The sequence below is a fragment of the Branchiostoma belcheri genome, unplaced genomic scaffold (assembly GCF_001625305.1).
Source record: "Branchiostoma belcheri isolate BF01 breed outbred unplaced genomic scaffold, Haploidv18h27 scaffold304, whole genome shotgun sequence".
NCBI classification, from domain to species: domain Eukaryota; kingdom Metazoa; phylum Chordata; class Leptocardii; order Amphioxiformes; family Branchiostomatidae; genus Branchiostoma; species Branchiostoma belcheri.
The window spans coordinates 119,907-137,298 of NW_017803915.1; the positions used below are offsets into that span (position 1 = coordinate 119,907).

The 17,392-nt window shown below is 38.2% G+C and overlaps 1 protein-coding gene across 1 annotated transcript in view; it reads right to left on the reverse strand.

The window, feature by feature from the left end:
* Positions 1-17,392, reverse strand: part of LOC109474365 (hemicentin-1-like) — a 35,722-nt gene that overhangs the window by 5,294 nt on the left and 13,036 nt on the right. Inside the window, exons 3-18 of the mRNA XM_019774657.1 lie at positions 11,643-11,858; positions 10,593-10,898; positions 10,204-10,386; positions 9,860-9,970; positions 9,075-9,341; positions 8,170-8,466; positions 7,530-7,712; positions 7,187-7,297; positions 6,649-6,915; positions 5,742-6,038; positions 5,075-5,257; positions 4,730-4,840; positions 3,946-4,212; positions 3,102-3,338; positions 1,996-2,232; positions 1,209-1,445 (exon numbers count right to left, since the gene is read on the reverse strand). Coding sequence (XP_019630216.1) covers positions 1,209-1,445; positions 1,996-2,232; positions 3,102-3,338; positions 3,946-4,212; positions 4,730-4,840; positions 5,075-5,257; positions 5,742-6,038; positions 6,649-6,915; positions 7,187-7,297; positions 7,530-7,712; positions 8,170-8,466; positions 9,075-9,341; positions 9,860-9,970; positions 10,204-10,386; positions 10,593-10,898; positions 11,643-11,858 — 3,510 coding nt within the window. The remainder of the gene's footprint in view (positions 1-1,208; positions 1,446-1,995; positions 2,233-3,101; positions 3,339-3,945; positions 4,213-4,729; positions 4,841-5,074; positions 5,258-5,741; positions 6,039-6,648; positions 6,916-7,186; positions 7,298-7,529; positions 7,713-8,169; positions 8,467-9,074; positions 9,342-9,859; positions 9,971-10,203; positions 10,387-10,592; positions 10,899-11,642; positions 11,859-17,392) is intronic.

Here is a 17,392-nt window from a genome sequence, read left to right on the forward strand (position 1 = left end):
GGCGATGACATGCAAAAAGTTAAACAAAGTCTCCCGCGTTCTGTGGAAATCTGCAGTCCTAATTGTGGATATTGAACCCAAAATCCCAATGCAATATTCTCTACTCGAGACTGGTATTCATATGACCGTATTTTACGAAGAAAAATGAAAACTTACCGCTACATTGGTCCACTGATGTCTTCTCGTGTCATACAAGGGCGGATGCCCATATTTGGAAAGCTCGGGTGTTCCGTGCGTAGCGCTAGGGTCAATGACCCGCGGTTATCGAACACGCTGTTCCATTGTTCCATGGTTGTTCGAATGTTCCAAACGCGTTCTTTTTGTTCGATTTTTGGCTTAAAATGCAACTTTTTTTACCCATTTTTTGCCAATAAAATCATTTTCTGACATCTATGTTGGCCAAAATGACCAAGGTTCAATGTCTAACGTATCAACCTACTAGCATGCTGAATTTCATTTTCCTCCAGGCTCTAATTACGAAAATATCTACGATTTTTAGGTGTTTGGAGAAGAAGAGGAGGAAATGAGCAAATATAATATGTTTTCCTTCGGTAAACATAATAAATGGCAGGAGAAGAAGGAGGAGGAGAAACAGAAACGTGAGGAAAAACAATATGACCTTACCGCATTGTGGTGAAGCCATTAAAAATGTTATCTTCCCTGTGTTAGCATACTATTACTAAGTAATGTATAGTTTTATATAACAATTTTGATGTTTCATGTAATCAATTATAAGTTAATAAATATGAAATACAAGAGTATAATTGATTTATATTGTGACAATAAGCCAATGGTAGTTGTTTTTTTAGAAAAACTAGAAATATAGTCGTATTGTTATGGCTGTTTGCTAAATGACAGAAATAAAGAAAAATGTGTTTCTATGCTAACAGGAGAACACAATTTACACAGCTTACAGTTATTATTCTTAAGTGATAAGTGCAAAAGAAAAGGAAGAGTTTCACTCTGATTTTAAATATTTTGGAGAGCGGTTTCGTTTGAATATTTCCTTTTTTTCCACCAAGAATAGCCGATTTCCAACAAAAATGAATAAGCGTCAACAGAGTTTTAGAATATTTAAAGAATGTAGCAGGTCAGATAATAAAGTTCCGTATATATAACATTTATGATTCCAGCAAAATAGGTCCAGACAAAGACCTTGAGCTGGTAGGCGCGTATCTTGCATTGTAAACTATCTCAATATTACTCACCAGCAATCCTGTCATACAAAACGTTCTTTGGGTTCGTCTTCACAGTTTCCTCACAAGACTTGGATTTTGGATAGCATTCATGGTTATCAAAGAACTGGAAGGCGACACATCGTGGATGTATTGTGCACTCCCGAGCACACTGTTCTAACGTGGTGGAGCGTGCGTAAATAATCCAGATGTCATTTCCAGGGCAGCCCCCGCGCCGGGCGGTATAACCGTCCACCATAGGGGGTGTATCTTGGGTGGTCATGTGGAAAAAGCAGTTACGACATTTCTTGGTTACTACCATCTGTTTAATTTTTTACAGCATCTTTTCTTAATACATGCAGGTTCTAATACAGTTGTAAGTAAAAACATGTTCTCGCCCATACAATCCTTTTTCATAAAAAAACATTATCTTCTCTGTGTTAGCATACTTTCACTAAACTATGTATTGTTTTATATAACAATTTTGGTGTTTCATAGTATACGAAGTTTTAAGTAATGAATTATATATTAGTTTAATATAAATATGTAATACAAGACTATACTAGATTTATATTGTGACAATAAGCCAGTGGTAGTTGTGTTTTTTTTTAGCCAAACTGGAATATGGCCGTAACAGGAGAACACAATTTACACAGCTTACAGTTTATGTTTTTAAATAATATGTGTAGAAGAAAATGAAGAACCGTGACGCTGATTCATTAGATATAATCTTTATGCTTTCAGCAAAAAATGTCTAGACAAAGACTACTTACATGTTTGGCGCGTATCTGGCATTGTAAACTAGCTCAATGTTACTCACCAACAATCTTGTCATACAGAACGTTCTTTGGGTTCGTCTTCACAGTTTCCTCACAAGACTTGGACTTTGGGTAGCATTCGTGGTTATCAAAGAACTGGAAGGCGACACATTGTGGATGTATTGTGCACTCCCGAGCACACTGTTCTAACGTGGTGGAGCGGGCGTAAATAATCCAGATGTCATTTCCAGGGCAGCCCCCGCGCCGGGCGGTATAACCGTCCACCATAGGGAGTGTATCTTGAGTGGTCATGTAGAAAAAATAGGTACGACATTTCTTAGTTACTAACAACGGTTAATTTTTTTCCAGTATTAAATCTTTTCATAATCCATGCAGGACCCTGTACAGGTTTTAGTACCAATTAGTCCCGTCCATACAATTATTTTTAATAAAGTACCATCTATATAGTGCCCTGTATATGTGCGATTTGGGGGTGTTTCTCGTGCAACGCATCACACCGCAGCGAAACGCAACGAATGCGGAAGTAACTACGCCGCCGCAGGGCAAAAAAAGTCAAGGGTCTGTGACCTGATTAAGACATGAAATTATTTGAAAATATTGTGTAAAAATTGCCAGCAGGACAAGGGTTAAACTTCCCTGGGTTAGCATACTATTAATTTTAATATTGTATAGTTTTTTAATATAATGATTTTGATGTTTTATAGTATACGAAGTTTTAAGTAATGAATTATATAAATATGTGAACGTGTAATACAAGAGTATACTAGATTTATAATGTGACCATAAGGCAATGGCAGTTGTTTTTTTAGCCAAACTAGAAATTTGGTCGTAACAGGAGAAAACAATTTACACAGCTTACAGTTTATGTTTTTAAATAATATGTGTAAAAGAAAATGAAGAACCGTGACGCTGATTTTGAAAATTTGGAGAGGGGTATTGTTTGAATATTTCCTTTTTTCCACCAAGAATAGCTGTTTTCTAACAAAAATAAGCGTCGACAGAGTTTTAGAATATTTAAAGAATGCAGTAGGTTAGATAATAAAGTTCCTTAGATATAATCTGTATGCTTTCAGCAAAAAAAAAAATGTCTAGACAAAAACTACTTACATGCGTATCTGGCATTGTAAACTAGCTCAATGTTACTCACCAACAATCTTGTCATACAAAACGTTCTTTGGGTTTGTCTTCACAGTTTCCTCACAAGACTTGGACTTTGGGTAGCATTCGTGGTTATCAAAGAACTGGAAGGCAACACATCGTGGATGTATTGTGCACTCCCGAGCACACTGTTCTAACGTGGTGGAGCGGGCGTAAATAATCCAGATGTCATTTCCAGGGCAGCCCCCGCGCCGGGCGGTATAACCGTCCACCATAGGGAGTGTATCTTGGGTGGTCATGTAAAGAAATCAAGGGGAGAAATTACATCTGATGGTTAATAGTGCTGGTTTCCTTTTTACTGTATCAAGTGTATCAATATCTCAGTGTAGTTCCCAAGAAACACTCAATGTTTCAATGTTTCTTTATAACAATTGTTTTTGAAACACCCATACATTACTTAAAAGTATCACTTACCTTTCTTACTGTTTAGGCATACTCTTAGCCTTTTTAATATTTTATTTGTGGATGTTAAACAGTATACTTAGCTATAGCATCTTAGGTTGCAATGCAAAGAAATTACAAGCAACTATCCTATTTATTACATTATAGGGTAGGTAAAGGTAGGCTTATAAAAAGTATTTTAACAAATAGCAAATTTGGAAATAATTTGAAACGTATAGAATCGATACGGACAAATATACAATAGAGCTTACTCTTTAATAGACCGTGTCTACGTACAGTATACGTAATACAAAAGCCCTTCAATACTACCTCTTAAGATTTTCCAATGAGTTAATATACAATATAGAATTTTGAAACTAAGGTATTAGTGACTTTTGGCTAAATAAATTAAAAGGTTTTCTTAGCCATAGCATGTTAACTATAGAACATACCTTTAACTGTTACTTCCGCATTGTATTCGATTAAACCCAACTCGCTCGAAGCTGCACAGGTGTAGTTGGCGCTTTCTACTAAATTTTCCAGCTGAAGAATATTCCGGCCATTCTGTGAAGTTTGCTCTTCAACATTCTCGTAGTCTTTCAGCCATTGTACAAAAGGCATAGGAGAGCCAATAGCCACACAGGTGAGGTTAACGTTGTCTCCTTGGTTGACCTCAACATTCTCCGGAGTTATGGTAAAATAAGGTGGGACTTTGCGTACTGTAAAAAGCACGGACAAAATAACGTATCATTACATACTGAATCCAGGCCATAAGGAATGATTTTTGTGCACTAAGAACAGCTGTAGAAAAACATGGCAACACAAACGACATCAACAGATCAATTCTACGTCTACCAATAGTATCCGAATGATATCAGAATGATATTGCATCTACAGGCTTCATAAATCACACATCATCTCTTTCTCTATGTTCTGTCATGTAAAGTACGTCACTGCGAGATATACCGTTATTCTTCCAAACTTACCCCGTCGTGGGGTCGTGTGGCGCAACGGCAGCGTTCGCGACTCGGAACAAGAGGTTCTGGGTTCGAGTCCTGATATGCCACCTATCTTGTTCCCTTGGGAAAGGCACTTTACACGACTTTCCCCACTAGACTCAATTGAAAATGAGTATTGTCTGTCCAGTATTCGTTTCTATGTGCAGGACAACACCAGCAACAGCTGCCTCTGTTTCGCGTGTATTGCACTGTTGCAATTTCAATAAATCAAACTTACCCCGAACATACAGGTTGGCTTTGTAAGAGTAGCGCGTGCCCAGACTGTTGGTAGCCACACATTCGTATGTGCCTTCATCTTCTTCACGGGTACTGCTGATTTGAAGAGAACCTGAAAAACGAAACCAATGTGCAGTTCTATCTTGTGATCACATTTACAAGATTTAACTCGCGTCATGAAGACACATCACATAATAATGTGTAACCTACTTAGCATAATTTTAACGCTGGTGATGTTGCCATTGTTGTTTGCATTGTTGCCACAAAAGGTATGGACTTTTCAGACAATTTTAGGAAAAAAAGGAAAAAAAAAACACTGCATGACTCTTTTCTTTGCAATGCACACCTGAGCTCAAAAGCTTTATCCGATCGTCTGTCATGTCTACTGGGACCATATCTTTCAACCAGGTGATGCCAGGTGCAGGGTCTCCACTTGCACTGCACACGAGAACCGTCGGGCGGCCTTTCTCTACTGCTTTCAGTTGAGGTTGCCAGGTTATATCTGGGAAGCCAGCTGGTATACTGCCCTCTGTGAAAGGTTAATTATAGTAGATGAAGTTAATCCACGTTAGGTATAGGAGGCCTAAACATAAAGGTGGATGCAGCTAAATTCATTTCATCACTTTTAGTTGGGTGTTTTGGAACATGCCATGAATATCATCAGTATATACTAAAAGACAAAACACCAAAACGCGAATGTTTGAGGCACGGTCCGTGTACATACAAATCAAGAACGTGGTGGTCAGCACATGTCATTATTATCAAAATGGAAACATGACTTAAAGAGATGTACAGACACCAATTAAATAAGTAATTGTTACTTAATAAGTATTTGTTTCATGCAGGACCTAAGTGCTTTACTGTAAAGGTTATGTGGGTTTACTGTAAAACAGCACATGCCACCCATTAATTCTGTTATAATTTATAATAAATGACATCATACAATCTCATTAACCGTTGTCCATGATATTACAGAACTAGCAAGAAATTTAAATTGCTGAGCCTTTTCTGACCTTTCATTATGTTGACGGACGCACTGGCCTCTACCACAGACCCGTCGTTGACGTTTTCCACATTGCACGTGAATGTGTCATTATCACGTGTGCTTCGCAGGGGGTCTATTCTCAGCGCAGACGCTCGTCCATTCTGATACTCTATGACGTCATATCTGTTTCGGGCACTTGGGATGATTGTCCTGCCGCCCTTTCTCCACTCGATGTTTAGTTTCATATTCGCCTCACAGAACAGAGTGATGACGTCACCATCAACACCTGTTGTGTCTACTGGAGGATGTGTGATGGAAATGGGAACTGAAACATCAACAGAAATTCCCTCAATTCAGAAAATCTTTGGTTGCAGGTTCCAAACAAAGTCACAGGTGTCATATTAGAATGATGCGATTATAGTCTATGGTGGCTACTGACTCATTAGATATTTTTGTAATAATATATTTAAGAAAAATAACCTTTAAAATTATAATTCATACCGTTAACAAATATGCCATATATAAAGATTTTTTTATTAAGGTACATTGCCCGACATCAATATTTTTTTCAATATCTATCTGTAGATGTTTAAGAGTTTAGTAATACTTAGCCATTATTGCATCTTAGGTGACAATGCAAAGAAACGATAAGCAACTACGTTATTCATTACATTATAGAGTAGGTAAAAGTAAGCATAAAGATTGACTTCTGATCAGCTAATTGAAAAAAAACTACTGTAAGTATGAAATCGATACTGACAAATATACAATAAAGGTCACTATTTATGCAAAATGATGATGATTTATGTAAATAGACCGTGTCAACGTACTGTTCGTAATTACGTTGCAAACGCCCAAAACTACCTCTTCACATTTTCAAATGAATCTAAATGAATTCAATCATTAATGACTTTTGTCTAAGAAATAAAACCTACCTTTAACTGTCACTTGTGCATTGTGTTCGATTAAACCCAACTCGCTCGAAGCTGCACAGGTGTAGTTGGCACTTTCAACTACATTTTCCAGCTGAAGAATATTCCGGCCATTCTGTGAAGTTTGCTCTTCAACATTCTCGTAGTCCTTAAGCCATTGTACAAAAGGCATAGGAGAGCCAATAGCCACACAGGTGAGGTTAACGTCGTCTCCTCGGTTGACCTCAACATTTTCCGGAGTGGTGATAAAATAAGGTGGGACTCTGCGTACTGTAAAAAGCACGGACAAAATAACGTATCATCACATACTGAATCCAGGCCATAATGAATGATTTTTGTGCCCTAAGAACAGCTGTAGAAAAACAGGGCAAGACAAATGACATCAATAGATCAATTTTACGTCTACCAATAGTATCCGAGTGATATCAGAATGGTATTGTTAGTATCTACAGGCTTCATAAATCACACACCATCTCTTTCTCCATGTTCTGTCATGTAAAGTACGTCACTTCAAGATAAACCGTTGTTCTTCCAAACTTACCCCGAACATACAGGTTGGCTTTGTAAGAGTAGCGCGTGCCCAGACTGTTGGTAGCCACACACTCGTATGTGCCTTCATCTTCTTCACGGGTACTGTTGATTTGAAGAGAACCTGAAAAACGACACCGATAAGCAGCTCTATCTTGTGATCACATTTACAATGTATAACCCGCGTCATACAGAGGAAATGTGTATCCAACTTAGCATATAACGTCGATGATGTTGTCATAGTTGGTTTGCATTGTTGCCGCAATAGGTATGGCCTATTTAGACAATTTTAGCAAAAAAAAAACAAACAAAAAACAGAAAAAAACACTATATGACATTTTCTTTGCAATGCACACCTGAGCTCAAAAGCTTTATCCGATCGTCTGCCATGTCTACTGGGACCATATCTTTCAACCAGGTGATGTCAGGTGCAGGGTCTCCACTTGCACTGCACACGAGAACCGTCGGGCGGCCTTTCTCTACTGCTTTCAGTTGAGGTTGCCGGTTTATATCAGGGAAGCCAGCTGGTATACTGTCTTCTGTGAAAGGTTAATTATAGTAGATGAAGTTAATCCACGTTAGGTACAGTAGGCTTAAACATAAAGGTGGATGCAGCTATTTGCATTTCATCACTTTCAGTTGGTATTTTGGAACATGCCATGAAGAAACCTCAAGAATATTATTAGCATACTAAAGGAAAGAAAAACACAAAAACGACGCATATATTTTGGCACGGTCTATGTACATGCAAATCAAGGACGTGGTGGTCATCAGTACCTTTCTTTGTTATCAAAATGGAAACATGACTTTCAGAGATGAACAAATATCAATAAAATAAGTAATTCTTACTTAGGTACTTGTTTTATGCAGGTGCTAAGTGCTTTACTGTAAACTTTATGTTGGATGTGGTTAAACACTACATCCCATCCATTAATTATGTCATTATCCATAATACATGTACATGACATAAACTTAATTTCCTCAACCTATTCTGACCTGTTAATATGTTGATGGCCGCACTAGCCTCTACTACAGACCCGTCGTTGTCGTTTTCCACTCTGCACGTAAATGTGTCATTATCACGTGGACTTCGCAGGGGGTCTATTCTCAGCGCAGACGCTCGTCCATGCTGATATTGTATGACGTCATATCTGTTAGTGGCACTTGGGATGATTGTCCTGTCGCCCTTTCTCCACTCGATGTTTAGTTTCACATTCGCCTCACAGAACAGAGTGATGACGCCGCCATCAACACCTGTTGTGTCTACTGGAGGATGTGTGATGGAAGGAGCGACTGAAACATCAACAGAAATCCCCTCAATTCAGAAAATCTTTGGTTGCAGGTTCCAAACAGTCACAGGTGTCATCTTAAAATGATGCGATTATAGTCTATGGTGGCTACTGACTCATTAGATATTTTTGTAATAATATATTTAAGAAAAATAACCTTTAAAATTATAATTCATACCGTTAACAAATATGCCATAAATTAAGATTTTTTATTAAGGTACATTAGCCGACATCAACATTTTCTTCAATATCAATCTGTAGATGTTTAAGAGTTTAGTAATACTTAGCCATTATTGCATCTTAGGTGACAATGCAAAGAAACGATAAGCAACTACGTTATTCATTACATTATAGAGTAGGTAAAAGTAAGCATAAGAATTGACTTCTGATCAGCAAATTGAAAAAAAACTACTATAAGTGTGAAATCGATACGGACAAATATACAATAAAGGTCACTATTTATGCAAAAATGATGATGATTTATGTAAATAGACCGTGTCAACGTACTGTTCGTAATTACGTTGCAAACGCCCCAAACTATCTCTAAACATTTTCAAATGAATCTAAATGAATTCAATCATTAATGACTTTTGTCTAAGAAATAAAACCTACCTTTAACTGTCACTTGTGATTTGTGTTCGATTAAACCCAACTCGCTTGAAGCTGCACAGGTGTAGTTGGCGCTTTCGACTAAATTTTCCAGCTGAAGAATATTCCGTCCATTCTGTGAAGTTTGCTCTTCAACATTCTCGTAGTCCTTAAGCCATTGTACAAAAGGCATGGGAGAGCCAAAAGCCACACAGGTGAGGTTAACGTCGTCTCCTCGGTTGACCTCAACATTTTCCGGAGTGGTGATAAAATAAGGTGGGACTCTGCGTACTGTAAAAAGCACGGACAAAATAACGTATCATCACATACTGAATCCAAGCCATAATGAATTATTTTTGTGCACTAAGAACAGCTGTAGAAAAACAGGGCAACACAAATGACATCAACAGATCAATTATACGTCTACCAATAGTATCCGAGTAATATTAGAATGGCATTGTATCTACAGGCTTCATAAATCACACATCATCTCTTTCTCTATGTTCTGCCATGTAAAGTACGTCACTGCGAGATATACCGTTATTCTTCCAAACTTACCCCGTCGTGGGGTCGTGTGGCGCAACGGCAGCGTGCGCGACTCGGAATCAAGAGGTTCTGGGTTCGAGTCCTGATATGCCACCAATCTTGTGCCCTTGGGAAAGGCACTTTACACGACTTTCCCCACTAGACTCAATTGAAAATGAGTATTGTCTGTCCAGTATTCGTTTCTATGTGCGGGACAACACCAGCAACAGCTGCCTCTGTTCCGGGTGTATTGCACTGTTGCAATTTCAATAAATCAAACTTACCCCGAACATATAGGTTGGCTTTGTAAGAGTAGCGCGTGCCCAGGCTGTTGGTAGCCACACACTCGTATGTGCCTTCATCTTCCTCACGGGTACTGTTGATTTGAAGAGAACCTGAAAAACGACACCAATGTGCAGTTCCATCTTGTGATCACATTTACAAGATTTAACCCGCGTCATGAAGACACATCACATAATAATGTGTAACCTACTTAGCATAATTTTAACGCTGGTGATGTTGCCATTGTTGTTTGCATTGTTGCCACAAAAGGTATGGACTTTTCAGACAATTTTAGGAAAAAAAGGAAAAAAAAACACTGCATGACTCTTTTCTTTGCAATACACACCTGAGCTCAAAAGCTTTATCCGATCGTCTGTCATGTCTACTGGGACCATATCTTTCAACCAGGTGATGTCAGGTGCAGGGTCTCCACTTGCACTGCACACGAGAACCGTCGGGCGGCCTTTCTCTACTGCTTTCAGTTGAGGTTGCCAGGTTATATCAGGGAAGCCAGCTGGTAGACTGCCCTCTGTGAAAGGTTAATTATAGTAGATGAAGTTAATCCACGTTATGTATAGTAGGCTTAAACATAAAGGTTGTTTTATGCAGGTGCTAAGTACTTTACTGTAAAGTTTATGTTGGATGTGGTTAAACATTACATTCCATCCATTAATTATGTCATTATCCATAATACATGTATATGACATAAACTTAAACTTCTCAGCCTATTCTGACCTGTTAATATGTTGATTGCCGCACTAGCCTCTACTACAGACCCGTCGTTGACGCTTTCCGCTCTGCACGTAAATGTGTCATTATCACGTGGGCTTCGCAGGGGGTCTATTCTCAGCGCAGACGCTCGTCCATTATGATACTCTATGACGTCATATCTGTTCCGGGCACCTGGGATGATTGTCCTTCCGCCCTTTTGCCATAGGATGTTGAGCTTCATATTTGCCTCACAAAACAGAGTGATGACGTCACCATCAACACCTGTTGTGTCTACTGGAGGATGTGTGATGGAAGGAGCGACTGGTTGGTCTGAAACATCAACAGATATCGACACAGCTGGATCTTATGATAACTAAAACATATAATTTTTACAGTTTGAAAATATAGAAAAAAACTACTTATTTTCTTAATCAGCCTCGCGTGAAATTATTGGAAGTATCTAATTAATATGTTTTTGCGCAATGGTAATCTTTCTGATAAATTTGACTCATTTAAAAAAAGGCTGACTGGGTCGCACTGGAAACTTTGCTGAACTTTTGATATTTCAGTACAATATCTAATTGACTAAAATAAACTACCTACTCATATTTGTTACTCAATGACTGTAAGATTGTAAGCATTTGTGGCAATTATAAATACTTAGCAACATTAGTGATCGAAATTAAATGTGGCCCATTGGCCACATTCTACTCAAATTTTGGCTTGGACAAATGAAAAAAGATACCTTTGGACTTTTTTTGGGACAATACAAAAAATGATAAACATCAGAATGTTTGCCCTTCTTTAATTGTTTATCAGGCTTTTGGATCTGGAACTTTCCCCGGAATTTTGAAATGTTCCCCTGAATTTTCTGTCTACTTTGCAATTATTGTGTACCTGGGAGTGAACAATAAGCAAAATTAAGTTGACTTAAAGATAAAGTCATTCAATACTTTTATCCTCACATCAATACAGTTCATCCTCACCTCGGGACAGTTTATATTTGGGACTCTGCTGGGGCAATATAAAAGTTAATGAGACCTGACCATCTACCAAAAAGTGCTATCATCCTACCTGTTCCTGAAAACACCTGTACCTCACACAGAGACAGGTAGTCCTCCCGGCCGATCAGCTGGACAGACACCCACCTCCCTGAGATGGGCTCCTCACACCGCACGTCGATAGTCTCTCCTTCCGATGGAATTTCCGAGTAAATGTCACCACATGGTGTATTTTCACGGAAGTCCTCATAAGGACCGACTCGTAACATGAAGTTTCGCAGTCGTTCTCCTGTAAGAGGTGTATTTCTACCTTTTTAGAACTGGTGTTGTGTAATGTCTAAAAAACTAATTTTTTTAGACATTTAGAACCCTTTTTTGTTCAAAAACAGCCGATACACATACCATATATAGTAACTACTTACTAACGGTGACCACCGTTATATAGTAACTAATAAGCTAAGAGGCTCTCTTCACCTCCTAGGATGTGACCGTTATTAGTAACCTCACTGCTTTACTATAGAAAATAAACGGTCGGGTGTAGTCCTCGCGAGAGTTGTAAAATCCGTCGCGAGATAATGCGAGACTAGACTTGCGGTTGGTTGCCGGCTTGGCTGAAATGGACGACAGACGGGACGGCCTGGCGATTTATATTTTCTCTTCATCTCTACTCTGACCTGGACCAATTCCTGGACCATTTGATAGGCTACATATTCTGCAGGTTAGTCACTAGCTCACTGGACTCTCAGTCCCTGTTGTTTTAATAAGTGCTAAATCCGCGTTGCGTTGAGGCACGACTGGACTGTTTTCTCTTCTTCGCAAATAGCCAGTGAATATGTATGGATATGTGGCTAGCAGCCAAAAGAAGATTTCAGTAGTCAAATATCAACTGCCTATGTAATACATTTGATTTGGTAATGGTATATACGTATACGTATGTGTGTGTCTGTATGTGTATTGGGGGTGGGAGCGGCATTCAAATGTACGCGCGCCCGGGTGATTCCATTCCAGAATGGGGTTGGGCAGCTACTCTCCAAGCAGAGGTTTGGGTTTTGGGGGGGTATTTCTAGCGTGTTTTTAGGCTTTTTTAACGGGGTTTCTCTTTTGCACTGAATTTTTTTCCCCACCAAAGTTTGAAAACACGCTAAAATACCCCCAAAACCCAAACCTCTGCTTGGATAGTATTGGGCAGCATCAAACTACTAGTACATGTATACTAGTAATATATACGTTACACTGTAACTTGACTAGATGTAGTATCATGAATGAGCTTGGTATCATATTATGAAGGACATTACATCATTGACCATACATGTCACTAAGACAGCATTAGTTTGATTATGGGTTACTATTTCCCTATACACATGTATCTAAATAGAAAATAGAACATTTAATGTTTTTTTTTAAATTCAAAATTCATGTATTTTGTCATAAACAGATTAATGAGTTGCATTTTATTTCATGTTTCTTTGACCCTCATTCTGTTTATGCTAAACAGAGTTGTCACTCCCTAGTTATTAATTAAAGGGAAATGATAAAGTCATTTCTCACCACTCATTATCATCCCCCATCAAGCATATTTTACTTCCATAACTATCCTCATCAAATTGGTACTGTGTTGTGGTGTTATCCAAAGTTATACTATTAGCCTACAAAAAGGGAAAGCAAGTTTTTTTTTTTTTACTGTAATATACTAATACATTGAAACACAATTCACTGTATTCAAGAGTTCATCAATCAAAGCAAGAAAAAGCATTGTGGATGTTTTAAAAAAGATCTACAACCTAGGCTATTATATGTATGGCACTTACCAGGCTGATGTATCAGTAACTGACCCTGATAAAGGTAGTTTTGGAGTTACTGAAATGTCATGATGTGTAAATTGATACGTACCTACATGTATTTACCATGCGCATATGTATATTTGACATATGACATAATGTATATTTGTTTCTGTCAATTTTTGTATTGTATTGTAGTACGCCGAAGCAGAGGAAATGGCAGCGGGTAGGATTGAGAGTCGCAGCATGCAATACTGGGGAACCAGAAGGAGTCCCAATGGAACCGCTTCACATGCTGATGTACAAGGAACTTAAACTGGGCTTCTAGTAGTTTTCTTTGCCCCAGTAAGCTACATTAACTTTGAAAATTACCTGCACCAGACACATTTTACCTGTACCACTCACTGTCACCCAGAACATAGGAATTATATAGATTACACAGAAAACTGGAAATAATTGCCAGGATTTCTTTTGAACTTAAAAGTAATACAATGTGAAAGTCAATGCAGCAAATAAAAATCCACATATGCCTACACTTTTATATAAAACTACTAGTAGTACCAGTGAGTGCAGATGCAGGTGAATTGTGCACCGAACAGGAAATATTTGTACTGCCCTTCTATCTCGGTACCAGGTAAGGCACTGATATTTCAAATGGATTAATACTGCTACAGTTAAAATTCACTGTTCAATATAGCCTTGTATCCAGTCTCCACTCAGTCAGGCTGGGCATACATGTAAGAATGAGCATAAATGTAAAAATTTTGAAACCAGTGATAATTTTAAGAATATCCAGAAACACAAACAGTTCTCAAACAGGTGGTATTGAGATTCTTACATGTACTGCATTCTAACAGCATTGAAAACAGCTCTGATTACATTCAGATTAGAATCAAATGGGCCCGAATATTTCGAATACACTATGAAATTTTCACAATATGCACTTTGAATAACATTCTGCCTGTCATGTGAAGGGCGAAGGGGGAGGGCAGACATACAGGTACAGTGCTGGTAGCTGTAAGCTGTAAGTAAACAGGTTTGGCAAATAATTTATAAGTTATACATGTAGCCTGGTAGCAAACTGTCATTCTAGTGGTAAATCACTTATTTTGTATAATGATTCATTATCTAAAAATTAGAATACTAGTATACTCAAGTTTTCTTGATTATCAAATGCCTTCAATTATGTAAATATTAGAATACTAGTATACTAGTTTGCTAATTCTTCACACTTGTTGTGAATTTTGTTGCTAATTCTTAGCAACTGTAAATAGACATGTACATTCTATTTTTCTCCAGGGCCATCAAGGAGTGCCGGGAGGACTTCGCCTTTGAGGAAAGCATTGAAAATGAAGCTTTGTGCCAAATAAGAAAGCAGAGCTATGAGAAAAGAACAGTCAAAGTCATCAAGCACTTAAGCTTGCTTCAACAAGATTTCTGCACAAGACTTGCTCTCAGGGCAGTGAGAACAGAGGAAAGCAGGCACCACTGTAACTAGTCAGCTATCTTGCCCAACTGGAAAGAAGGCTATTATTTAGTTTTAAAAAAAGTGTTGATAAGATAACACATTTGACATATGTAGGCATGTCAGCTGATTTTTAGGTAAAATGACCTGACCACTTTCTGGTAATGTTGATGGTATATTGTATATACAATACACATGTACTGTTTACCTAGCATACCACAAATGATGTGTAATTTGTATAAAAGGTATTCTTGTATACTTTGATAATTAACCTTGAATTGTACATTAACCTTTCTGAAGGCAAACCTTTCTGAAGGCAAGCCTTTCTGAAGGCCTGTGTTATCTTTTATGACTAAATATAAATGGCAGCAGTTTTCATTAGTTCAAGTATCATATCCTTGCACAGAAGGTACCATGAACTTTATTGCAATTTTGTACACACTGTTTGCAATATATCAAACAATGAAATAGCAAAATTCGATTAATTCGATTCGAGTAAGATTAACCAATAATGGGTGTCTTACGTGATTATCAGTCAATTTTGTTGCGGAATTGTCCTGAATTCTCCCAATATTTATTTGCTGCACTTTGAACCAAAATCGCATGGGGGAGTTGTAACGGGTTTTCGTCTAATTACTAACGAACGGTTTGGGTTACGGTCAAAGTTACTTTGTTCAAAGTTATATTGTTCCCGTCGTAAAAAACAAATCTGGTAACATCTCTTGTACTGACAATTTTAGACCAATTGCGATCACTTCGGCATTATCGAAAGTCCTAGAGGCACTCCTGCTTAATCGTCTGAAGCCTTTTCTTCTGACGTCTGATTCTCAATTTGGCTTTAAACCTAAACATGGGACTGACATGTGTGTTTTTATGTTAAAGCAAATTATCGAGTACTACAGGGGCTTAGGGTCCCCTGTCTTTGTGTGCTTTATGGATGCCTCTAAGGCCTTTGATCGCGTAAACCATTGGACACTGTTTAGAAAGTTGATCGACAGAAATGTTCCGCTATATCTAGTTCGATTCTTGGTTTCCTGGTATACGAATCAAAGAATGTTTGTGAGATGGGGTACAGTCCTTTCACCGAGCTTCTCCGTTACTAACGGAGTACGACAGGGTAGTTTACTGTCCCCATATCTTTTTAATGTATACATAGATGATTTGAGTGTAAGCTTAAACAATGCCAAGGTGGGCTGTTATGTAGGTGGGTCCATCACCAACCACCTGTTTTATGCCGACGACTTATGTCTGATTTGCCCTAGCATTAAATCTCTACAGAGATTGGTTGGGATTTGTGAAGTGGTTGGCCATGGTAATGACATATTGTTTAATACTAATAAGACTTTCTGTATGTATTTCCCATGTACTCGTTTGCCACTTCAGCTTCCATTGCCACCTGTAAGTCTATACGGTACCAACCTGAAGTACGTAAACTCATTTGTCTATTTGGGTATACATCTAAACACCACATTAAGTGACGATGATTGTGTACTTGCTATGCTGAAGAGTCTTTATAGTCGTGCAAACAGTATCAACCGCAAATTTTTCTGTTGCTCTCCATCTGTTAAGAGACACCTGTTTATGACGTATTGCGCCCAGCTATATGGCGCTCAGCTATGGAGCTCTGTAAGCTCTGGTGTTTTGTATAAGTACAGAGTGGCTTATAACAATTGTTTTAGAATCATAATGAATCTGCCTCGGCGTTGCAGCGCGAGTGAAATGTTTGTCTGTAACTATATTGACACTTTTGAAACCAGGAGGAGGAGAATTTGTTATTCTTTTCTAAAAAGGTTATTTTCCTCCAATAACGCAACAATCTGTCGCTTAATTCATTCCGAAGCCTTCTACAGGAATTCATTCTTTCGGAAGACCTACCATTTGTTATGCTTTTAGGTTTCTTCCTGTTTTACTTGTATGTCTGTAGTGTTTTTGTATTATTTTAACGATGTATTGTACATGTTATATGGGTTTTTTACCTGAAATAAAGAATGAATGAATGAGTATCGTAGTCTATTCGTGTCTAAAATATGGTGTACCTGTGTTGATTGTAAAGTGATCTATTTGGCTCTAAAGAATTCTTGGTAGGAACGCGTTTTACTACTTCGCGCCCCTAGAACTAGAGACAGGTGAATGGTCTATATTCTCACAAAAGATGAAGGAAGAGCAAATTTATTAATACCACAGCCAGGACAGTATATCAGCCTGGTATTGTTTAAGTTTAAACCGGATATACAAGATCCTTATCAATTTATGAAGGGAAACGCACTTCTGTGAGATGCGATCCTAAAATCGTCTATGAGGAACGCAATGTTGGGACGACGCCTCCTTGCCAGGAGGTCTGGGAGTTATATTTCGCTAAGACTTCAACGCATTTCTTTCAAAGTTGAGTGACTAATTTTCAAATGAGTTCCCACCCCATGCCCAAAATCCCATGCCAATATCACAATTTATTTTTGAGTTAACTATCTTTAAAGCTTTTGGAGATTAACTTCCATAACTACTTCATATATCACAGTTCACATGTCATCTCAATTGAAGATTGTATTTTCACAAGGCATAATTAGCAGTTTTATTGACAGC